Source organism: Rhinatrema bivittatum, chromosome 6, assembly GCF_901001135.1.
Source record: "Rhinatrema bivittatum chromosome 6, aRhiBiv1.1, whole genome shotgun sequence".
Lineage (NCBI taxonomy): Eukaryota > Metazoa > Chordata > Amphibia > Gymnophiona > Rhinatrematidae > Rhinatrema > Rhinatrema bivittatum.
The window spans coordinates 352,556,172-352,575,518 of record NC_042620.1 but is presented as its reverse complement, the minus strand read 5'-3'; the positions used below and the strand labels follow the sequence as shown (position 1 = coordinate 352,575,518).

Genomic DNA, 19,347 nt, shown 5'->3' with positions numbered 1-19,347 from the left:
TAGGGGTCACGAAATGAAACTCCAGGGAGGATAACTCAGAACCAACGTCAGGAAATAATTCTTCACGGAGAGGGTGGTGGATGCCTGGAATGTCCTTCCGGAGTAGGTGGTGAAGATGAAAACAGTGAGAGAATTCAAAGGGGCATGGGATAAATGTGGATCCCTAAATGCTAGAGGATGGAAATGATGAAAAGAGTGCATGGGGTAACTTGCTGGTGTGGTGGTTATTACCCTTAACCAATATGCTTTCATACTCTTGATGCAACTCTATCATGGTTCCCTGCTTCAACGGCAGGGGAAAAGGAGGAATTGGATTTGAACAGCAACCAATGAGGGCCCTAACTTGTACGGTCTGGGAAACTGATAAGCATGAGAGTAATCTGCATGGTGCAGCAGATACTACCATAAGCTTGTGGGCAGACTGGATGGACCATTTTCTCCTTTTCTGTCATGTCTATGTTTCTGTGTTTCTCAGCTATTTATGTTCTATGAACCCATTGGTCTGTCAGTAGCGTGGCCATTCATTCTTTGTCCAGTTGGCAATATCACACACTGCTACGAATTCACTGGCCTTTTGGATGTAGACTTTGTCAAGGCTCATCAAGTCAGAGCCATACATTTTTATTGCTCTGTTTACAGCTGTTTTCATAGAAATCATCTGTAAAACTGACTGTCATCTCTATGTTCCACTACTGTCTAGACCAACCTATCCAGAAGAGAGTAATTTTCGACAAACAGTTTTGGTGTAGCTTGTTTGCCAGTAGTCTGCTTTCTACGGTGGGGTCCAGGTTGCTTTCCAGTAAGTGCTTTGCTGCAATTCTCAGTTTGGGACTCCCCATTTATCATGGCTAATTCTGCCCAACTTGTTAATGGAGAAATCAAGTTTGCTTACCATAAACTGTATTCTTCATAAACAACAGGATGACTTAGCCATGCTAATTACCCACCTGCTTCCCTGGAGATTCAACAACCTAGCTTTATTTAACTCTAATATTGTCTGAGGAGCTCACAAGGCAATGTGCACATGGTTTCTCCTGCACATTCTCAATAGCAAAAGCTCTATTGCGCTAAAGAGATGTGTCCGTCTGGTGCTGTCAAATGATGACACCCCCTGTATCATGGCTATTTCATTCTGCTGTCCATGAAGAATACATTTATAGTAAGAAAACTTGCTTTCATGTGCTGAGGAATGTATAAGAATCAGGGTGTCCCATTGTAAAGATTTCTTTCTCTGTACTAGTGCATGGAACATATTCTTTGTACTTCTTCACTAGTGATTGATTAACAGCTTTTAGACATAGTAAGTTCACTGAAAATGTTCAATTGCAGAGAAAACTGAATTTACTTAAGTAATCGTGAAGCCTTTTGAGGAAGGGGAGAAGGTGTGTTGTGTTGCTTACCAAGTGCTTGTGTGCTCTTGAGAACCAGCCAAGCCGTGTCACTTTCCAGTTTCTGGCTGGCAGCAGCCTCTACTTATTTTTCATGTTGGTGTTTTATAGCTATGGACATGCCCTGCTGCCAGGTGAAGGTGCAGCCATGGCAGAGTATGTTAAGGCTGGGAAGCGGATCCCGCGGAGAGGTGAAATTGGTTTGACCAGTGAAGAGATTGCTTCATTTGAAAGTTCCGGTTACGTCATGAGTGGTAGCAGGTAAGTTTGGAGTTATTTGATAAAGCAGTCTAAAAAATTTAAAAAAATAACTAGGGCCCGATAATGTACTCCTCCTCCTCCTCCTGTATTTCTTTTCCTTCAGAGAGAAGGGGAGCCTCTCCCATGCCGCATCTTAAAACCACGTTTCCTAGCATGTAGCAGATGGACTCGGGACCAATGGGTATAGTGTGCTCCTGATAGCAGTTGGAGACGGATCAGATTTCAATCTGACATCAGTCCTAGTACATATACCCCTGCAGGACACCATGATCCTCAGTATTTTCCATCTCCATAGCAGTACAGGACTCTATACACGTTTGCACAGTGTTAGAGTATTCTAACCAAAGAAATCCAAAACAAGAAGAAATCTTACCTCTACAGACGAGTCCCGCTCTCCTGCGGTGATACCTACGGGTTCCTCCCCCAGTTGAGAATTCCTGAGGTGATTTCCACGATCCCTCAGAGATAAGCCTCGGTCCAGTAGCCGGTTCCCGGCGTGGACTCAGCCCCCGACATCGGGCGCGGCTGAGAGGCTGCGGGTGCAACTTCGAGCGCGGAGACCGCCCGGATCGAGACCGGGAAACGCCGAGACAAGATAAGGTAGAAAACTTCCTAAAAGTCTCAGACTCGAAGAGCCGCACAGATCGCCAGCCGGCGTCAGTGCTACCAGGTTGATCAGCCTTTTCCGGGCTAGACCCCGGTCCGATACGAGGGTCCTCCTATGTAGAGACCCTCCAAGGTGGTCGCCATATTGCTCGCGTGGTCGCCGTCGCCATTTTCGCCTGATCGCCGCCCTGTCTGCCGATTCGATCCGTGCGCACAGAGGCGAGTCGTGCGCACAAAATCTCTTGTGTGTGCATAAGTGCCATGCGCACAGCGACACGCACGAGGGCGCTGGGCGCATAGCCACACATTTTACCGTGCCGGGCGCATAAGTAAACCCCGTGTGCACAGCGGCGCGTGCATCTTCTTGAGCGCGCATTCGACCTACATGAACAAATTAGGCGCACCCGGAGCGCACAACTAAGCCTCCCGGCGTAGTCTTGAAAGCACTAACCGGAGGTTTCTGCAATCCTACGCGCACAAGCCATGGCCCCACTGGACAAGAAGCTCAAGGCTCAGGGGCTCTGCCCAGCATGCCACATTAGAGCTGTGCAGCACGAAGAGGCCACAGCCTTGTGTATACAGTGTGAGGAGGCCCTGGGTGATCCAGCCCAAGATCCTCCCCAGTCGGTACTGGGATCCGGATCCACAGACAGTACACCAGACCTCGCTACCCCCAGTGGGAGCCTCCTTCAAACAGGGCTCCCCGGGGACGCAGTGCCTCTCAATTTAGACCCAGCTTCTTTCTCCTGGGTAGAATTCTTCAAAGGCCTACATACCTTTGTCCACATGCAAGTGGCGCCCCTGATGCCACAGTCTCCCCCAGAGGACCCTAACATCCTGGAACCCTCTAAACCCAGAGAAGTGCCTCGCCCGCCCAAAAGCCCCAGCATTGGGGACATGGACACCTTGGACGAGGATCAAGACTCCCTGGAGAAAGGAGAAATCCCTCCAGGAACAGAACCTTACCGAACCATGAGGCGGTTCTTCGCCAAAGATGAGCTTTCAGACCTCGTGGCGCACAGCTTGAAAGAGCTTTCTATCCCAGGCACAAGTGCCACAGGGGAACCTAAGATGAACCCCCTCCTAGAGGGACTCCGCCAAACCTTCCGCCATTTTCCTTTGCTACAAGCCGTCCAACAGCTCATTTACCTGGAATGGGAGTCTCCGGAGGCCACGTTCAAAGGGGGGCAGACCCTGGCAGCCATGTACCCCCTGGACCCCGCTGCCAAAGATCTCCTGGCATTCCCCAAAGTAGATACCATGGTCTGTGCAGTCACAAAGCGCACTACCATCCCAGTCGAGGGAGGAGCAGCACTTAAGGATGCCCAGGACAGACGTCTGGAATCCATCCTCAAACAGTCATTCCACGTTTTAGCTATGTCACTACAGATCGTGGCCTGCTGTGCCATGGTGACACGTGCCTGCTTATCTAAGACCAGGAACGCTACCACGCCTGTCCAAGCACTAGAACCAGCAGTATCATTCCTCACGGATGTGACCTCCGACCTGGTATGCACCGCAGCCAGGGGCGTTTCGTCCGTTGTGGCAGCCAGAAGACAACTCTGGCTCCGAAGCTGGTTAGCCAACGCGACGTCCAAGACGAGAGTCACGAGAATGCCCTTTAAGGGGAACCCTCCTGTTCGGAAGCGAACTGGAGAAGTTAACTGACAAATGGGGCGAATCCCCACTACTGTGGCTACCGGAGTACAAGAACAAGAGAAGCCAGCGCCCCTCTCCCCAAACATCTAAGGGCCAGGGGATCACAGCACTTCAAACCGTACAAGAGTACATATCAAGCATCTCGCCCCGCAGGCAGGGACCAGTCCTTTCGGAACAAGCACAACAAAAGGGGAGCAGGCTCTGGTCCAGGCCCCAGCCACACTCCGCAATGAAAATCAACCGGCCCATCCACAGGAAGTAGCCATAGGGGGCAGGCTTGCCTTATTCTACCAAAGATGGATCGAGATAACTTCGGACAAGTGGATCCTAACCATCATTCGAGAGGGATATTATCTGGACTTCCACAACATCCCTCCGGACAAATTTATGAAATCTCCCTACCACAACTCCTCCAAAAGGACGGCAGTGGAAACCACGCTGACCAAATTGTTTGCCTTAAAGGCCATAATGCCGGTGCCCACGCAACAACAAAATACTGGGCACTATTCCATCTATTTTATCGTTCTCAAGAAAGAGGGTACGTTCCGACCCATCCTAAAGTCCGTCAACCGTCATCTGAGGGTCTCTCGCTTCCGCATGGAAACCTTTCGCTCGGTCATAAGGGCGATACAGCCGGGACAATTCTTCACATCCCTGGATCTGTCAGAAGCCTACCTGCACATCCTGGTCCACCACGAGCATCAGCGTTTTCTGTGCTTCGCGATCCTGGACCACAACTACCAGTTCCGGGCACTACCCTTCGGGCTAGCCACAGCGCCACGAACATTCACCAAAGTCATAGTGGTAGTGGCGCCGACTCTGAGGAAAGAAGGAATCCTCGTACACCCATATCTGGACGATTGGCTGATCAGGGCAAAATCCTCAGAGGAAAGTCATCAGGCGACCACCAGAGTCAAATCTCTATTGGAGAACCTCGGGTGGGTGGTCAACACGAACAAGAGCTGTTTGCAGCTCTCCCGATCTCTGGAATACCTGGGAGACCAGTTCAACACCAGACAAGACAAGGTCATCCTAACTCCTACAAGGAGATGAACCAGTTGCGAACCCTGTTAAGCAGTCTTCACCCCAAGGTGTGGGACTACCTCCAAGTCCTCGGCCTCCTGTCATCCACATTGGAAGTGATCCCATGGGCAAGAGCTCACATGCGGCCCCCTACATCGTTCCCTACTGTCACGATGGAATCCGATGTCCCAGAACTACTCCGTCCGCCTCCAGCTCCCGGAGGAGGTTCGAACCCAGCTACAATGGTGGCTACAAGAAGACCATCTGAGCAAGGGAGTAAGCCTATCCCCGCTGACCTGCACCCTTCTCACCACGGATGCGAGCCTACTAGGTGAGGAGCCCACTGCCAGGAACTGACTGCCCAGGGCAATGGGACAAGAAGAATCGGGATGGAACATCAACCGACTGGAAGCACGGGCAGTCAGACTAGCCTGCCTACGGTTCAGTCACAGACTCCAGGGCGAATCGGTCAGAGTCATGTCGGACAACGCCACAGCAGTGGCCTACATCAACCGCCAGGGAGGAACCAGGAGCCATCAGGTGTCCCTGGAAATAGACCCCCTAATGTCGAGGGTGGAATCAAACCTACGGGAGATCTCAGCCGCCCACATTGCGGGAAAAGACAACGTCACTGCAGATTACCTCAGCAGTGAAAGTCTAGACCCAGGGGAATGGAGGCTGTTGGCCACAGCCTTCCAGTTGATAGTAAACTGTTGGGGAACACCAGCCATGGACCTCCTGGCAACCCGGTCCAACACATAAGTTCCCAACTTCTTCAGTCGCAGATGGGAACCACAATCCCAAGGGATCGATGCCCTCGTCCAGGCCTGGCCACAGGAAACCCTGCTATACGCCTTCCTTCCGTGGCCACTACTGGGCGGGATCATCTGCAAGATAGAACACCACAGGGGACCAGTACTTCTAGTGGCCCCGGACTGGCCAAGAAGGCCGTGGTACGGAGAAATGCGAAGACTACTGACAGGGAGTCCTCTCCCCCTACCTCCGCACAGGGATCTGCTCCAGCAAGGCCCGATCCTCCATGAAGACCCAACTCGATTCTCTCTTACGGTCTGGCCATTGAGAGGACTCGCCTGAAGAAGAGCGGATACTTGGGGGCAGTGATTGACACCCTGCTCCGAGCACGCAAGTTTTCCATATCTCTAACATACATAAGGATATGGAGAATATTCGAAGCCTGTTGTGAAGACTGCTACATCCTCCTGCGGACAGTCAAAATTCCCACGATTCTGGAATTCCTGCAGAACAGCTTACAGAAGGGGTTGTCCCTCAACTCCATCAAGGTGTAGGTGGCCGCGTTGGCATGCCTCAAAGCCAAGATGGAGGGCGGCAGCCTAGCCTCTCACCCGGACATCTCCCACTTCCTGAAAGGGGTCAAACAGATCCGACCACCCCTAAAGTGGCTGGTGCTTCTATGGAATCTCAATCTAGTCCTAGACTTCCTAGCGGGAACCTCCTTCAGACCCATCCGCGATCTGTTCCTCAGACTACTAACATTGAAGACTGCATTTCTAGTGGCAGTCTGTTCGGCCCATCGCATCTCCGAGCTTCAAGCACTGTCCTGTCGAGAACCATTCCTCAGGTTCACACCGGGATCCATACAGCTACGCACCGTCCCCTCTTTCCTCCCAAAAGTGGTTTCTCACTTCCATCTAAACCAAACCATTTCGCTGCCATCGCCAGACGAGCATAAGGACTCAGAAGAATCTAGCCGCCTTCGCCACCTTAATGTCGGCAGACTCCTAGTTTGATACCTGGAAAGGATGAAAGACGGACCACCTATTCGTCTTTCACAGCAGGAAGAAACAAGGGGAAGCAGCCTCGCGGGCAACCATAGCCTGCTGGATCAAAGAAGTCATCAAGACGGCCTTCGTACAGGCAGGCAAGCCTCCACCTCTACAAGTCAAGGTCCACTCCACTAGAGCCCAGGCAATGTCCTGGGCTCTAGTGGAGTGGACATTCTACTCCAATCCCAAGACATTACCTGCCTCACCCTACATACTCCGATCTCCTATTCAGACCCTTATCACCGATGAAACAAGACTCCTGTTTAACACTTACGCTGTTATTTTTGGTCTATATGCTATTACAAGAATTGATTTATTAGCTCTTTTAAGGAATATCTTTTTCATATAAATTTTAAATTAATATGTTAAATAAGGTTCTACGTTTTGAATGTTAAATAAGGCTCTAAGTTAACTGTATGTATTATGTTGTTATCTTGTAAACCGGAGTGAAGGCAGAACGCTATACTTCGGTATATAAAAAAAATCCAAATAAATAAATAAAATAAATAAATGTCCTGGGCGGAAACCAAGTGGATGTCACCCGCCAAGATCTGTCGGGCGGCGACATGGTCCTCCAGCCACACCTTCTCTAGGTTCTACCGCCTGGATGTTCAGGCTCGGGGAGGACACAGCATTCGCAAGGGCAGTACTAAGTGGGCCACAGGCAGCCTCCCATCCGGTTCAGGAGTAGCTTTTGTACATCCCATTGGTCCTGAGTCCATCTGCTACATGCTAGGAAATGGAGAAATTTCTTACCTGATAATTTTGTTTTCCTTAGTGTAGATAGATGGACTCAGCATCCCGCCCACAGCTGCCGACAGTCACGGAAACCTCGGGGGACAATCCCCGAGAGCAAGTCAAACATGGGTAAACCAATCTTCCCTCTAATTAGGACATCCATACCTACTGGGTGTTGGCGTTTCTCGGTTGAGTGCACTGGCGGTCTCCAGCTATAACCACATCAACCAGTTCAAGTTAATCAAGTTAACCAAGTTATGCAAGTTAATCAAAGTTAACCAAGTTAATCAAATTATTCAGTCACACATATATCCACAATTGCTTTTCAAAGAGAATACTGAGGAGCATGGCGTCCTGCAGGGGTATATGTACTAGGGCTGACGTCAGATTGAATTCTGATCCGTCTCCAACTACTATCAGGAGCACACTATACCCTTTGGTCCTGAGTCCATCTGTCTACACTAAGGAAAATGAAATTATCAGGTAAGTAATTTCTCCATTATAGATGGGAAAGCATTTATTTACTAAAAATGTTAATGCAAATTGCAATCACGAGTGAATGCAATGAATCATTTGTTATTTAAATATAGTCTGCAGGATGATTCCTTAAATGTGTATGCTGTGCTTTCTTTGATTCTTCTTCGTTTGTCAGATCCCCAGGTTTCAATGTTTTCAATCCTAGAAGTGCATTTCTGTGTCTCTGGACCTATTGCGATTGTAGGAAAGTTGTTACATGACTGAGATGATGTCATTTTAAGTAACTGGGACACTGTAAAACTTGATTATTCACCCAGACTAAGGAGCACCTCAATGAGTTTTATTGTATTTATTGAAAAAATGTATATATGTATATGCTGCATACAATTCAAAGTTCCTGCACGTACCCGGATCAGTCCAGACTCTTGGGTTTTGCCTCCCCGCCAGCAGATGGAGACAGAGAAGTTTATGACTGACACTGCCCTATACCTCGAGGTGCCACCTACAGTCTGTCAGTATTTCTCGGTCTCCAGGAGATGGTGGAGGTGCAAAATCCTACAGTCTTTGATAAATAGAAATAAAAAAAAATAGAAAAGTATAGGAGAAGTCAAGGAGTGAAGATTTCTGAGCATCCCAAGGGTTTGTTAAGTCCTGGAGGGACCATCCCCCCTGGTAGTTGAGGCAGTGGAGCAGTAGGGCCGGGACCCTGTAGGCTTGCCCTTGTAGCAGCAGGCCAGAGAAGATACCAGGGATCCCCGGCTCACTCCCCCTCCAGGCAGAACCAAGGGTCTTTTTTGGGAGCCTTCAGGTTTGAAAAAAAAAAAAAATTAAAGAGCTTTGATTTTTTTTCAGGTAGGAGCTGCAATTGCCTACTGGGGCTTCTCTGTTCCCCCAGCACAATCTTTCTGCTGCTGTTGTCCTTCTACTGCCATTCTTATTTTTTTTCAGCGTCTCTGATGCTACGCATTGGCTTGTGCTCCGGGTGCCTCCCCAGGGGGCAGGGCACCTCGGGGACTTCTGCAGGTAGTGATTGAGTGCGCGCCGAGAGCCTGGGAGGCTCAGTCAGGCACGTCAGACCCGTTCCATTGAGTGCAGGAATAGAGGCCATTTTGTCGGCTTCAGAACGCGCGAGCGGACTAACGGTGGGGAAGAGGAACTCCCCTCCTCCCTTATCCTAAAGCTAGGCGCCTCCAGGGGGTGGGGCACGGATTTCCTCCCAATTCGACAATTTCTTCGGAGGAGGGCCCCTTGGGGGGGCTTTGGACTCCTCCTCTGAGTTCTCCTTGGAGTTTTTCTTGCTGCTTCATAAGGCATTTAAAGCCAGGAAGGCAGCTGGACAGCATTCTGTTAGAGGGGCCTGTTTAAGGCCTGCCACAGTGCCCTCAGCTCCTAGCAAGGAGGGAGATTCGGCCCCTAAGAGACCAAGACTCCCAGAGGGAGAGGGGAGCACGGTCCAGGCGTCCCCTTAGGACCTCGCCTTCTCAACCCGCGGGGGACTTGTTGTCAGAGGCTTCGGCGACAGATGAGATGTGGCCACAGGATCATCGGGGCAGTTCCGGATCTGAGCGACCAGAATCAAACTCAGCCGCGGGCAGGCGCCCTGATGGTTGAGGGGGATGACCCTAAGGTGGTGTGTTTGTTCCACAAGGACAAGCTGAGTCCGCTTATTCCCGCAGTTCTGGAAGAATTGGGGATTGAGGCCCCTCGGGATGACTCTCGGATGGGAGCTGTGGATCTGGTCATGGTGGGTCTCCATGGTCCGACTCGGTCCTTCCCTTTTTATCTGTCAGTCACTGACCTATTATTTCAGGAGTGGGACACTCCAGACTTAAGTTTCAAGGTCATAGAGGCTATGGATCAGTTGTACCCTCTGCCAGAGGAGGCACTGGACCTCCTCAGGGTTCCCAAGGTGGATGCGACGGTGTCGGCGGTTACCAAGAAGACCACCATCCCAATGATGGGCACGACAGCCCTTAAGGATATCCAGGATCGAAAGCTAGAGGTGCAGCTTAAGAAGATCTTTGAGGTTTTGTCTCTGGGGGGTGCGTGCAGCCATGTGTAGCAGTTTTGCACTGAAAACAAGTCTTTGCTGGGTGCAGCAGTTACAAATGGGAATGTCCTTCTCGGAGGCGGAGGCTATTCAGGCTGGGCGGCTGGAGGCCACAGTGGCTTTCAGCGCGGATGCACTATATGATCTTCTTCGCACTTCGGGCAGGTCTATGGTTACGGCTGTCTCTGCCCTCAGACTCCTTTGGCCGAGAAACTGGTCTGCAGATGTTTTTTCTAAAGCTCAACTGGATTCTTTGCTGTCAAGGGCAAATTGATTTTTGGAAAGGATTTGGAAGACATGATTAAATCTCTCAGGGAGAATAAGGTCCATAAACTGCCAGAGGATAAGCCCAAGGCGAGGGGCTTCTTTCCCCCTCACTCTTGATTTTGAGGAAATCAGAAGTTTTGGGCCTCCAGATCGTCCGGTTCTTCTTCTCGATGGGACTCGGGCAGACAGCATTCTTGGAACCAGCCTCTTCGGGGCTGGGGGCTGGTGACTTGGCAGAGATGGGGCTGCCCAGGGTACGGGAGAGGTCAAGTCCTCCCAATGAGGCGATGCTGGTTCACTCCTCCATTCCGGTAGTAGGAGGCAGGTTGTCTCTCTTTCTCGAGGAGTGGACCAAGTTAACTTCAGACCAGAGAGACCTCAATATCATAAAACACGGCTATGCTTTAGATTTTGCTCAGGCCCCCTCTGGGAGCGTTTTCTGATTTCCCCATGCTCTTATGAACAAAAACGTCTAGCGGTGAGGGACACTGTGAGGCACCTCAGGGAGTTAGGCGCCATCGTGCCAGTGCCCCCGGAAGAACGGAGAAGAGCCGCTTTTCCATTTACTTTGTAGATCCCAAGAAGGAGGGCACATTCCCAAACCCATCCTCGACTTGAAGAAAGTTAACCAGTCTCTCTGGGTGCCTCGGTTTCAAATGGAAACTCTTCAGTCTGTGATTGCGTCGGTCCACAAGGGGGAATTCCTACCTTTGCTACACCTGACCGAGGAGTATTTGCACATAAGCATCTGTCCACCAGAAGAACCTGAGGTTCGCAATCCTGGGCGATCGTTTTCAATTCTGCACTCTGCCTTTCGGGCTCGTGACAGCGCCCAGGATATTCACCAAGGTGATGCTTGGTTGTCATGGCTGCAGTTCTCCGGAAAGAGGGTGTTTTGGTTCATCTTTACTTGGATGACTGGCTGATTCGAGAAAAGTCGGAAGTCCTCTGTCAGACGGCGGTGCACCAAGTACTTCAGCTCTTGAGGTCGTTGGGTTGAATAGTCAATCTGGCCAAGAGTCATCTGGTTCCCTCCCAGTCCTTGGAGTTTTGAGGGGCTCTGTTCAACATGGTTGGGCAAGGTTTTCCTCACCGAGGAGCGGATCACCAAGCTGCAGGCTCAAGTGCATGTGTGCCCAGGGTCTGGGATTACTTGCAGGTTCTCGGTTTGATGGCTTCCACTCTCCAACTAGTCCCATGGGCCTTTGCTCATGAGACCTCTTCAGTCAGCATTACTCTCTTGTTGGGATCTGGTTTCCGAACAATTTCAGCTTCCACTTCCTCTTACGGAATCTGCGCGTTCCAGCCTCGCTTGGTGGCTCTTCCCAGACAACTTGCGCGGGATGTGGACTTGGAAATCCCCTCTTGGACAGTTGTCACCACCAATACCAGCCTCTCTGGTTAGGGAGCAGTTTGTCAGGGGAGAGCGGTGCAGGGCCAGTGGTCAGTGAGGGAGTCCTCATGGTTTGATCAAACCGGTTAGAAACCAGAGCTGTTCAATTGGCTCTGCAGGCCCTACTTCCTTTGGTGCGGGGGAGATCGGTCAGAATTCTGTCAGACAATACTACAGTGGTAGCCTACATAAATCACCAAGGGGGGAACAAAGAGTCGACCGGTGGCAATGGAAGCCCAGGAGTTGATCAGCTGGACAAAGTGGCATCTGGACAGGATATCAGCATCTCATATTACCAACGTAGACAATGTTCAAGCCAATTTCCTCAGCTGCCACTAACTGGATCCCGAAGAGTGGGAGCTCTCAGACGACACCTTTTGCCTCATATGCGACAAGTGGACCAGGCCGAGCGTGGACTTGATGGTGACATTCCGCAGTGCCAAAGCCCCGTGGTTCTTCAGTCTATGCCGGGAGCCAGGAGCGGAGGGAGTAGATGCTCTAGTCCTCCCCTGATCAAGGGACGTCCTGTTGTACGTGTTTCTGCCTTGGCCGTTGATGCAACACCTTGCCGACCGAGTAGAAGCTCATCCGGGTGAAGTGATTCTGGTAGCACCGGAATAGCCACGGCATCCGTGGTTTGCGGATCTGGTCAACCTAGCTGTGGACGGCCCTTTGATGTATCGCCTGTTGGAAAGGACAAACGCTTTTGTCTAGCGGCATGGCTTTTGAGAGGCGGCGGTTGAAGAACAAGGGTTATTTGGATGCAGTGATTAATACCCTTTTACAGTCTCGAAAAACCTCTACCTCCTTGGCTTACGTCAGGGTGTGGGGAGTTTTTGAGTCCTGGTTCATGGACCACAAGGTCAAGCCTACCCGGGCCTCTATTGGGGATGTTTTGGTCTTCTTACAAGCGGGCCTGGCTAAGGGTTTGTCCTTTAGTTCCCTGAGGGTCCAGGTAGCAGCTCTAGGTTGTTTCCATGGAAAAGTACGGGGAGTTGCCTTGGACGTGGTGTGTTTTCTGTGTGTGTGTGGGGGGGGACGGGACATTTGAGCCCTCCAGTCCAAAGTCCTTGTCCTTCGTGGAGCTTGAATTTGGTACTCAGGGCCCTGTGTACATCACCTTTTGAGCCTTTTAAGTGGGCGACATTAAAGGATCTTACCTTGAAGATTGTTTTCCTTGTGGCTGTTTCTTCAGCTCGGTGGGTGTCGGAGATTCAGGCCCTGTCTTATAGGGAGCCCTTCTTATGGATTATGGGAGTCTCGTTGAGGACAGTCCCCTCCTTTCTTCCAAAGGTGGTATCCTCCTTTCATTTGAATCGGTCAGTGGAACTCCCTTCCTTTCCAGACTTGGACCCTTCTAATCCTCGGTCTAAAGATTTGCGAAGGTTGGACGTGAGACGAGTTCTATGGCGTTACTTGGAGGTTCCGAGCAGCCTCCGCTTCGGTCCATCTTTTCGTGCTGTGGAGTGGCCCCAGGAGGGGACACAAGGCCTCTAGGGCCACCATCGCACACTGGTTGAAGGAGGCCTATTGCCTCTGCGTATATTGTTCAGGGTCGTCCGGTTCCGGTCAGTCTTTGAGCTCATTCTACCCGGTCACAAGCAGCTTCGTGGGCAGAGTGTCAGCAAGTTTCGTCACAGGAGATTTGTAGAGCGGCTACTTGGAAGTGTTTGCACACCTTTGCTAGGTATTATCAGTTGGATGTCCAGGCCCCAGATTCTGGGGGTTTTGGAGAAGGTGTGCTCCGAGCAGGACTCTTGAGGTCCCACCCCACTTAGGGAAGCTTTGGTACATCCCAGGAATCTGGTCTGATATGGGTATGTACAGGGAAAGGAAAATTGGTTCTTACCTGCTAATTTTCGTTCCTGTAGTATCATGGATAAGTCCAGAGTTCCACCCATTTCAGAGTTGGGGAAACAGTCAGTGATTATTGATTGCTCTGCAGATTTGTTTGAAAAGTTCACACAGGTTTCTGCTCCCCTTTTTAGGGTACGAGTATAAGCAGGATTTGTTGTATGCATTATAGATTTCTCTTCCCTCTGCTCATTAAGGGGCGAAATTGTTAATAGTTTTTTTACTAAGGTTATTCTTTACGCTTGGATACAGTGTAATACTGATGGACTGTAGGTGGCACCTCGAGGTATAGGGCAGTGTCAATCAAAAACTTCTCTGTCTCTATCTGCTGGAGGGGAAGCAAAACCCAGGAGTCTGGACTGATCCGTGGTGCCAAAAAACAAATCGGAAGCCGATCCAAGATTGCTGTGTAGCAGTAAAAAAAAAGGATGGACATCGGTGTATAAAAAAGACCTTTATTAAAACTTGCCCGACTCTGGCTGAGTTTCGCTCACAGTCGAGCTGCCTCAGGGGCAACTTATCAATGCATCTGCTATAGATACCGCGGACGTGACCGTCTTTCAATGTAACCAATCAGCTGAACAGCTTTATTCAGAACTTAACACATTGTCCAGTAATGTATGTTGAATTATTGTAACATATTAAATCTCAATATTAAGAGGAAGCCTCATTTCTAACAGAGCAGTTGTTCTGGATACTGGCGAAAAAGCTGCAGCGCGTATTAGGGTCTGAGACACACATTTATTTTTTTGCATGTGGATTGAATAAGTAATAGCCTCGTTCACATGCAGTTGCATGTGATGAGCGCTATTTCATTCACTCCGCGTCGGATGCACGTTAAATAGGCGCTTAATCCCCTTATTGCATTAGGGGGTGGATTAGCGCCTATTTATCCCTCGTCCAACTGTGGGTTATACAATGTGCTCGGCTGAGTGCACTGTATTGCATCTGCCCCTTACATAGCTGGATATACTTTAATATTGGCCCCTTAATAATTTATCTGGTAAACTCTCATCCCCATTGTATGGCAAGACAAAGTGCATGACAAAACACTTGCCCATATGATGATAAAAGATAAGCTAATGGCTGAAGATATATATTAACTAACAGGGCTGAGAGGCTAGTAGACTTTTATTTTGAAACAAAACAATTTTTACCCAATTGAACACCCATACATCAACTTTATACACATTATCTACCAGATTAAGTCACTGTCCAATAATACCCAGTCTTCTCAAACACAAAGCACCAAATCTGTCCATGAATATCATCTTTCTTTTTTTCTTTTTTACCTACATTTTCAGAGCTGCTTCTCTCTGCCATGGGAGAGAAAAGTAAAATTGGAGTCCATATGCACGTTAACGGGTTTGTTTAGAAGAGGCATTGTTAGGTTCTTAGGGCTCGGACCCCTCTTTCCCCCTTCCTCACACCCCGAGATTGTAATAATTAAATTCACTAATTATGATCAGCCTCCCAAGAATGATCCTGTAAAATCACAGGGCCCTAGTGTAACCGAAGTCCCGCTGGTCTTATATTGGGCAAGTTTAAAAAAAAAAAAAAAAAATCTTCTCCCTAAAAACCCACCGCTTTACTATGTCTGTCACCACTCCTTATCATCCCCACATTGTCCCTCTCACCCCCTCTTACATTTTCCCTTCCACTCCTATCTGGCTCCTCAGCCCGTTATCCCCTCTATCACCCTCTCTCTGACTCACTCTCTCCTTTCCCCCTACATCCTCGTGAGCACTCTTACACAGTCTCCCTCACCTCTCTGTGTGTATCTCTCGCTGACTCTTCTCCCTCCCCAGTCATTACCTCTGACTCCCTCTCCCCCATCTCCATCTCTAATTTTCTGTCACTCTCCCCAATTTCACCACCTCTGAGTCTCTCCCACACACAATTTCTTCCATCACAATTACTGGCTCTGTTTCACACAGACTCCTACATATCCTACTTTCTTGCACCACCATCCCATTTCCACCAGTTCTTTTGCACCCTCTCTAGGTCTTGTGCCCCTGTACCCCCTACTCTGGTTATTTCTCTACCTGCACCCCAGCCTCAGTCCTCTCACACCTTCTGCAGATCACTTGGCAGCATGGACCTTGGGAAACAAAGGTATCAGAGCTGACTTTGTATTTCTGACTTCAGGGAAATGAGGGAGGAGATAGCATTCATCACCCCAACATTTACTTCTTTTGTGCCTTGCCCCCAAAATTCACCCCTTCCTTATCAGATATACAGCATAAATTCCCTCTTGCACACCCACCTTCAAGCATGCCCCCTTTCTCGCACCACCAACATTCACCCCTATTCAGTTTACTGTGTCTGCCTCCCCATAAATAAATTATTCACAGTTTCCTGCCTTGTGCTCCGGAGTGTCGTTCATCCTCCCCCACTCTGCCTTTAGCTGGCTCCTGTGCCTGCCCTTCCATTCTTGTTCCCTGCATGCTGCTAGGATGGGAGAGACGAGTAGGAAGAAGTTTCATCTTTCTCTGTTCTTTCTGCTCTAACCTCACCCCTCCCCTCATGTCCTGAGTGGAAGTGGGCTGGATTAGGGAGCAGAGCAGCTCTTCTTTGCTCTGTGCCTGCTCCAGGATCACTCTCTCTCCTCCTGTTCCTGGAAGGCCTTTTGGAGGGGAAGGGAGGGGCTGGAGCAAGAAGCAGAGAGCTGTCCTGAAATTCAGGTACATGTGCCTCCTGTGCCCATGCCAACCAATACCTCTGTGTTTAATGTTACCATATCCGAAACTGCCATGCTCCCTGCTGCTGTAATGGGTTTGTGTTGGTAGCACAGATAAAACCTTAGTATTATGGAGCAGGATTCTTCAGGAACTCCCAACAGCTCATTGCCCATAATCCTGTGAGAAAATCTTTGCAGAACAGTACATAAAGATACATATACATTTACATTTATTAAATTTCTTAATCAGTCAACACAATGAAGGCCTGAGGAGTGTTCAAGGAAAAATAATTGCTGTGATGGGAAATGCTGATCCAAGCCAAAATCAGGGGTCATAATCCATCAGGGCATTATTCCTCCACTTTTGAGTTCATTAAAAGTATTTTAAATCCTGCACTGACATTTTTAAATTAAAGTGCTGCAGAAATAATCATTCATTTTATCTTAAAATTTGTTTTAAATATCACACAATGAACATTCTGGAACTGCTTAAGTAAAGAAGTGTGTGGACCAATCAGAAGGGCAGATTCCCCTCCCAGCATTCTAAGCCCCTTCCCAGAGGTTTGTAATTGGCAGAAGTGCATGAAATGTGAGGCAAACGATTGTAATGAGTGCCTGGTTTTGCTTTAGGCATCGTCGCATGGAGGCTGTGCGTCTGCGTAAAGAGAACCAGATTTATAGTGCTGATGAGAAACGAGCCCTGGCCTCCTTCAACCAGGAGGAGAGGCGGAAGAGAGAGAACAAGATCCTGGCCAGCTTCCGGGAGATGGTGTACAGAAAGACCAAGGGCAAAGAAGACAAATGAGGACTGGCGTTATTGGATAGACTCTTTTCTGCTGGAACTCTCTATAAACAGGCTTTCCTTTTCTTTGATCTGGTGTCATGGCCATTTGTCTTTGTTTAGTTTTTTTTAAGTAGGCTTGTAAGATTGTTTCCTTTTTGTTTTTTTCTCACTATTTCTGTTTTCATCATTTACCTTTTCCTTTTTTAACTCTGTAGTTCAGGTCTGCCATATCCAAAGGTGGTTTCAGATTTTCTGTACTGTGATTGGACTGGATTGACCTTTTTTTTTGTGGGGAAGTTTTCTCTTGCTCCTTTTGGAATTCTAGCTGAATTGGAGCTGGCAGCTATTGCCTGGCAATGCCATATGTCATCACTTACTTATATCTGGGGGTTTCCCCATAATTTATACCACATCCCCAAGCTAGCCCAGCGATTGCAGTGACAGGCCATGGCCTCTCCTGAGCCTGGTCCAAATGTACTCTAAGTTTGGCCACTAGGTGTCACCATTGAGCAATGACGGAGATTCCCTTTTCCCCCAGAAGCTGTGAGTGCTGCCCCTGCAGCATCCCCCGCCTGCCCAAGGAGCACAACCTGGGTTTTCCACATGGCTGCACGCAGCAGTACCACTGAGCCACAAGGCTATACCACAACTGGACTTCTGAAGAGACCAAACGGTGTAGTTAAAGAGCTAGTTCGCTTGAGCAGACTCAGCTGTTTATAGCACTTTACTTTTCTCCTCTTGAGGATGTAATTTTTATTTTAGGTAGAAGTGTCTCCTGAAGGGGATGGAAAAGGCCTTTCATATTAAAATGCTCTTTCAACACATACAGTAGTCATTCTTATCAGTTATGGCTGTGCTGCCCAATAATAGCCTATCAAGTGTTAGTGAATTTAAAAGTGGGTGGCATGCAACAGCTTGTTGTATAAGTTATTACGGTGTGGGGTCCAGTTGCAACTTCTGCATTTAGTTAACGGAGGGAACTTTTAAATGTCCCTCTAAATGGTGTACATTGCTCTAATTACATTGTCAGAATGAAAGTATGTAAGCACCACAGTCCTTAGGAAGTGTAGTTAAGGTAGACCACTGTGTGTCATGGTTAGCTTATGACTCAGGTGTGCAACAGCGAGGTTGAACACGCATCTTGCCGGACCACCCTGCAGTGGGACTGAGTGAAGGCATTGCTTGGTCAGGTAATCGCCTGTACCCAATCGTAAGAACATAAGAAATTGCAATGCTGGGTCAGACCAAGGGTCCATCAAGCCCAGCATCCTGTTTCCAACAGAGGCCGAACCAGGCCACAAGAACCTGGCAAGTACCCAACCACCAAGAAGATCCCATGCTAATGATGCAATTAATAGCAGTGGCTATTCCCTAAGTCAACTTGATTAATAGCCGTTAATGGACTTCTCCTCCAAGAACTTATCCAAACCTTTTTTGAACCCAGCTACACTAACCACTTCACACACCCAACCTCATCAATCCCCCCGCCCCCCTTTTTCACCTGCCAATACCCTTCACCAATCCTGCACTGATTGGATCAACAGAGGGAGAAGAGCAGTGGTGCATTAGGCAACATCCTCCTCCTCCTTCTCTGTTGCCGGGGCCCAACTCATGCTTTAAACCAAGCGGGACATCATAATGCCATGTGGCTCAAAATTCTGTCCAGGCCCGGGGGGAGAGAGGGAAGCGGGAAGGATGTGGCCCAAGGTGCCCCTCCTCTCACCAAATAGCGCAGGGGAATCTGCGAGAAAGTTGAAGATGAACGTGTTCAGCCACCTCCCTGATCCAGCTCCTACCTTTCTCACTATGCTGCAGTAAGGGCCAGGTTTTGTGGCCCCTGCCATGGCATCACAGGAGACAAGGGGCCCTGATTTTGTCTTTATGTTCAGGTGTCTGGCAATTTTCATCTTGGTTAACACTTTTAGATATATTCTGTGTGACATGCATATTAGGAACTGGAGAACCTTTTGGGGAAGGGGGAGTCTCTTCCGAAGGGATGGGCTCCACCTTAACCAGGGTGGAACCAGACTGCTGGCGCTAACCTTTAAAAAGGAGATAGAGCAGCTTTTAAACTAGAACAAAGGGGAAAGCCGACAGTCGCTCAGCAGCGCATGGTTCGGAGAGATGTATCTTTAAAGGATACTAATGATGCATTAGAATTAGGGCATCCCGACAGTGAGGTTCCAATAATTAGAAAAGTAGTCCAAGTGCCTGTAACTAAAAACTCACCTGAGCTAAAAAATTCTAACTTATCCCTATCAATTAAAAAGCAGAATAAAAATACAAACAAAAAACAAACTTTGAAATGTTTGTATGCTAATGCCAGAAGTCTAAGAAGTAAGATGGGAGAATTAGAATGTAT

The 19,347-nt window shown here is 48.9% G+C and overlaps 1 protein-coding gene across 1 annotated transcript in view; it reads left to right on the top strand.

The window, feature by feature from the left end:
* The window catches only part of NKAP (NFKB activating protein), an 80,433-nt gene extending 62,624 nt beyond the window's left edge, over window positions 1-17,809 (top strand). Inside the window, exons 8-9 of the mRNA XM_029607834.1 lie at window positions 1,500-1,649; window positions 16,832-17,809. Coding sequence (XP_029463694.1) covers window positions 1,500-1,649; window positions 16,832-17,006 — 325 coding nt within the window. The 3' untranslated portion in view covers window positions 17,007-17,809. The remainder of the gene's footprint in view (window positions 1-1,499; window positions 1,650-16,831) is intronic.
* The last annotated feature ends 1,538 nt before the right edge of the window (window positions 17,810-19,347 follow it).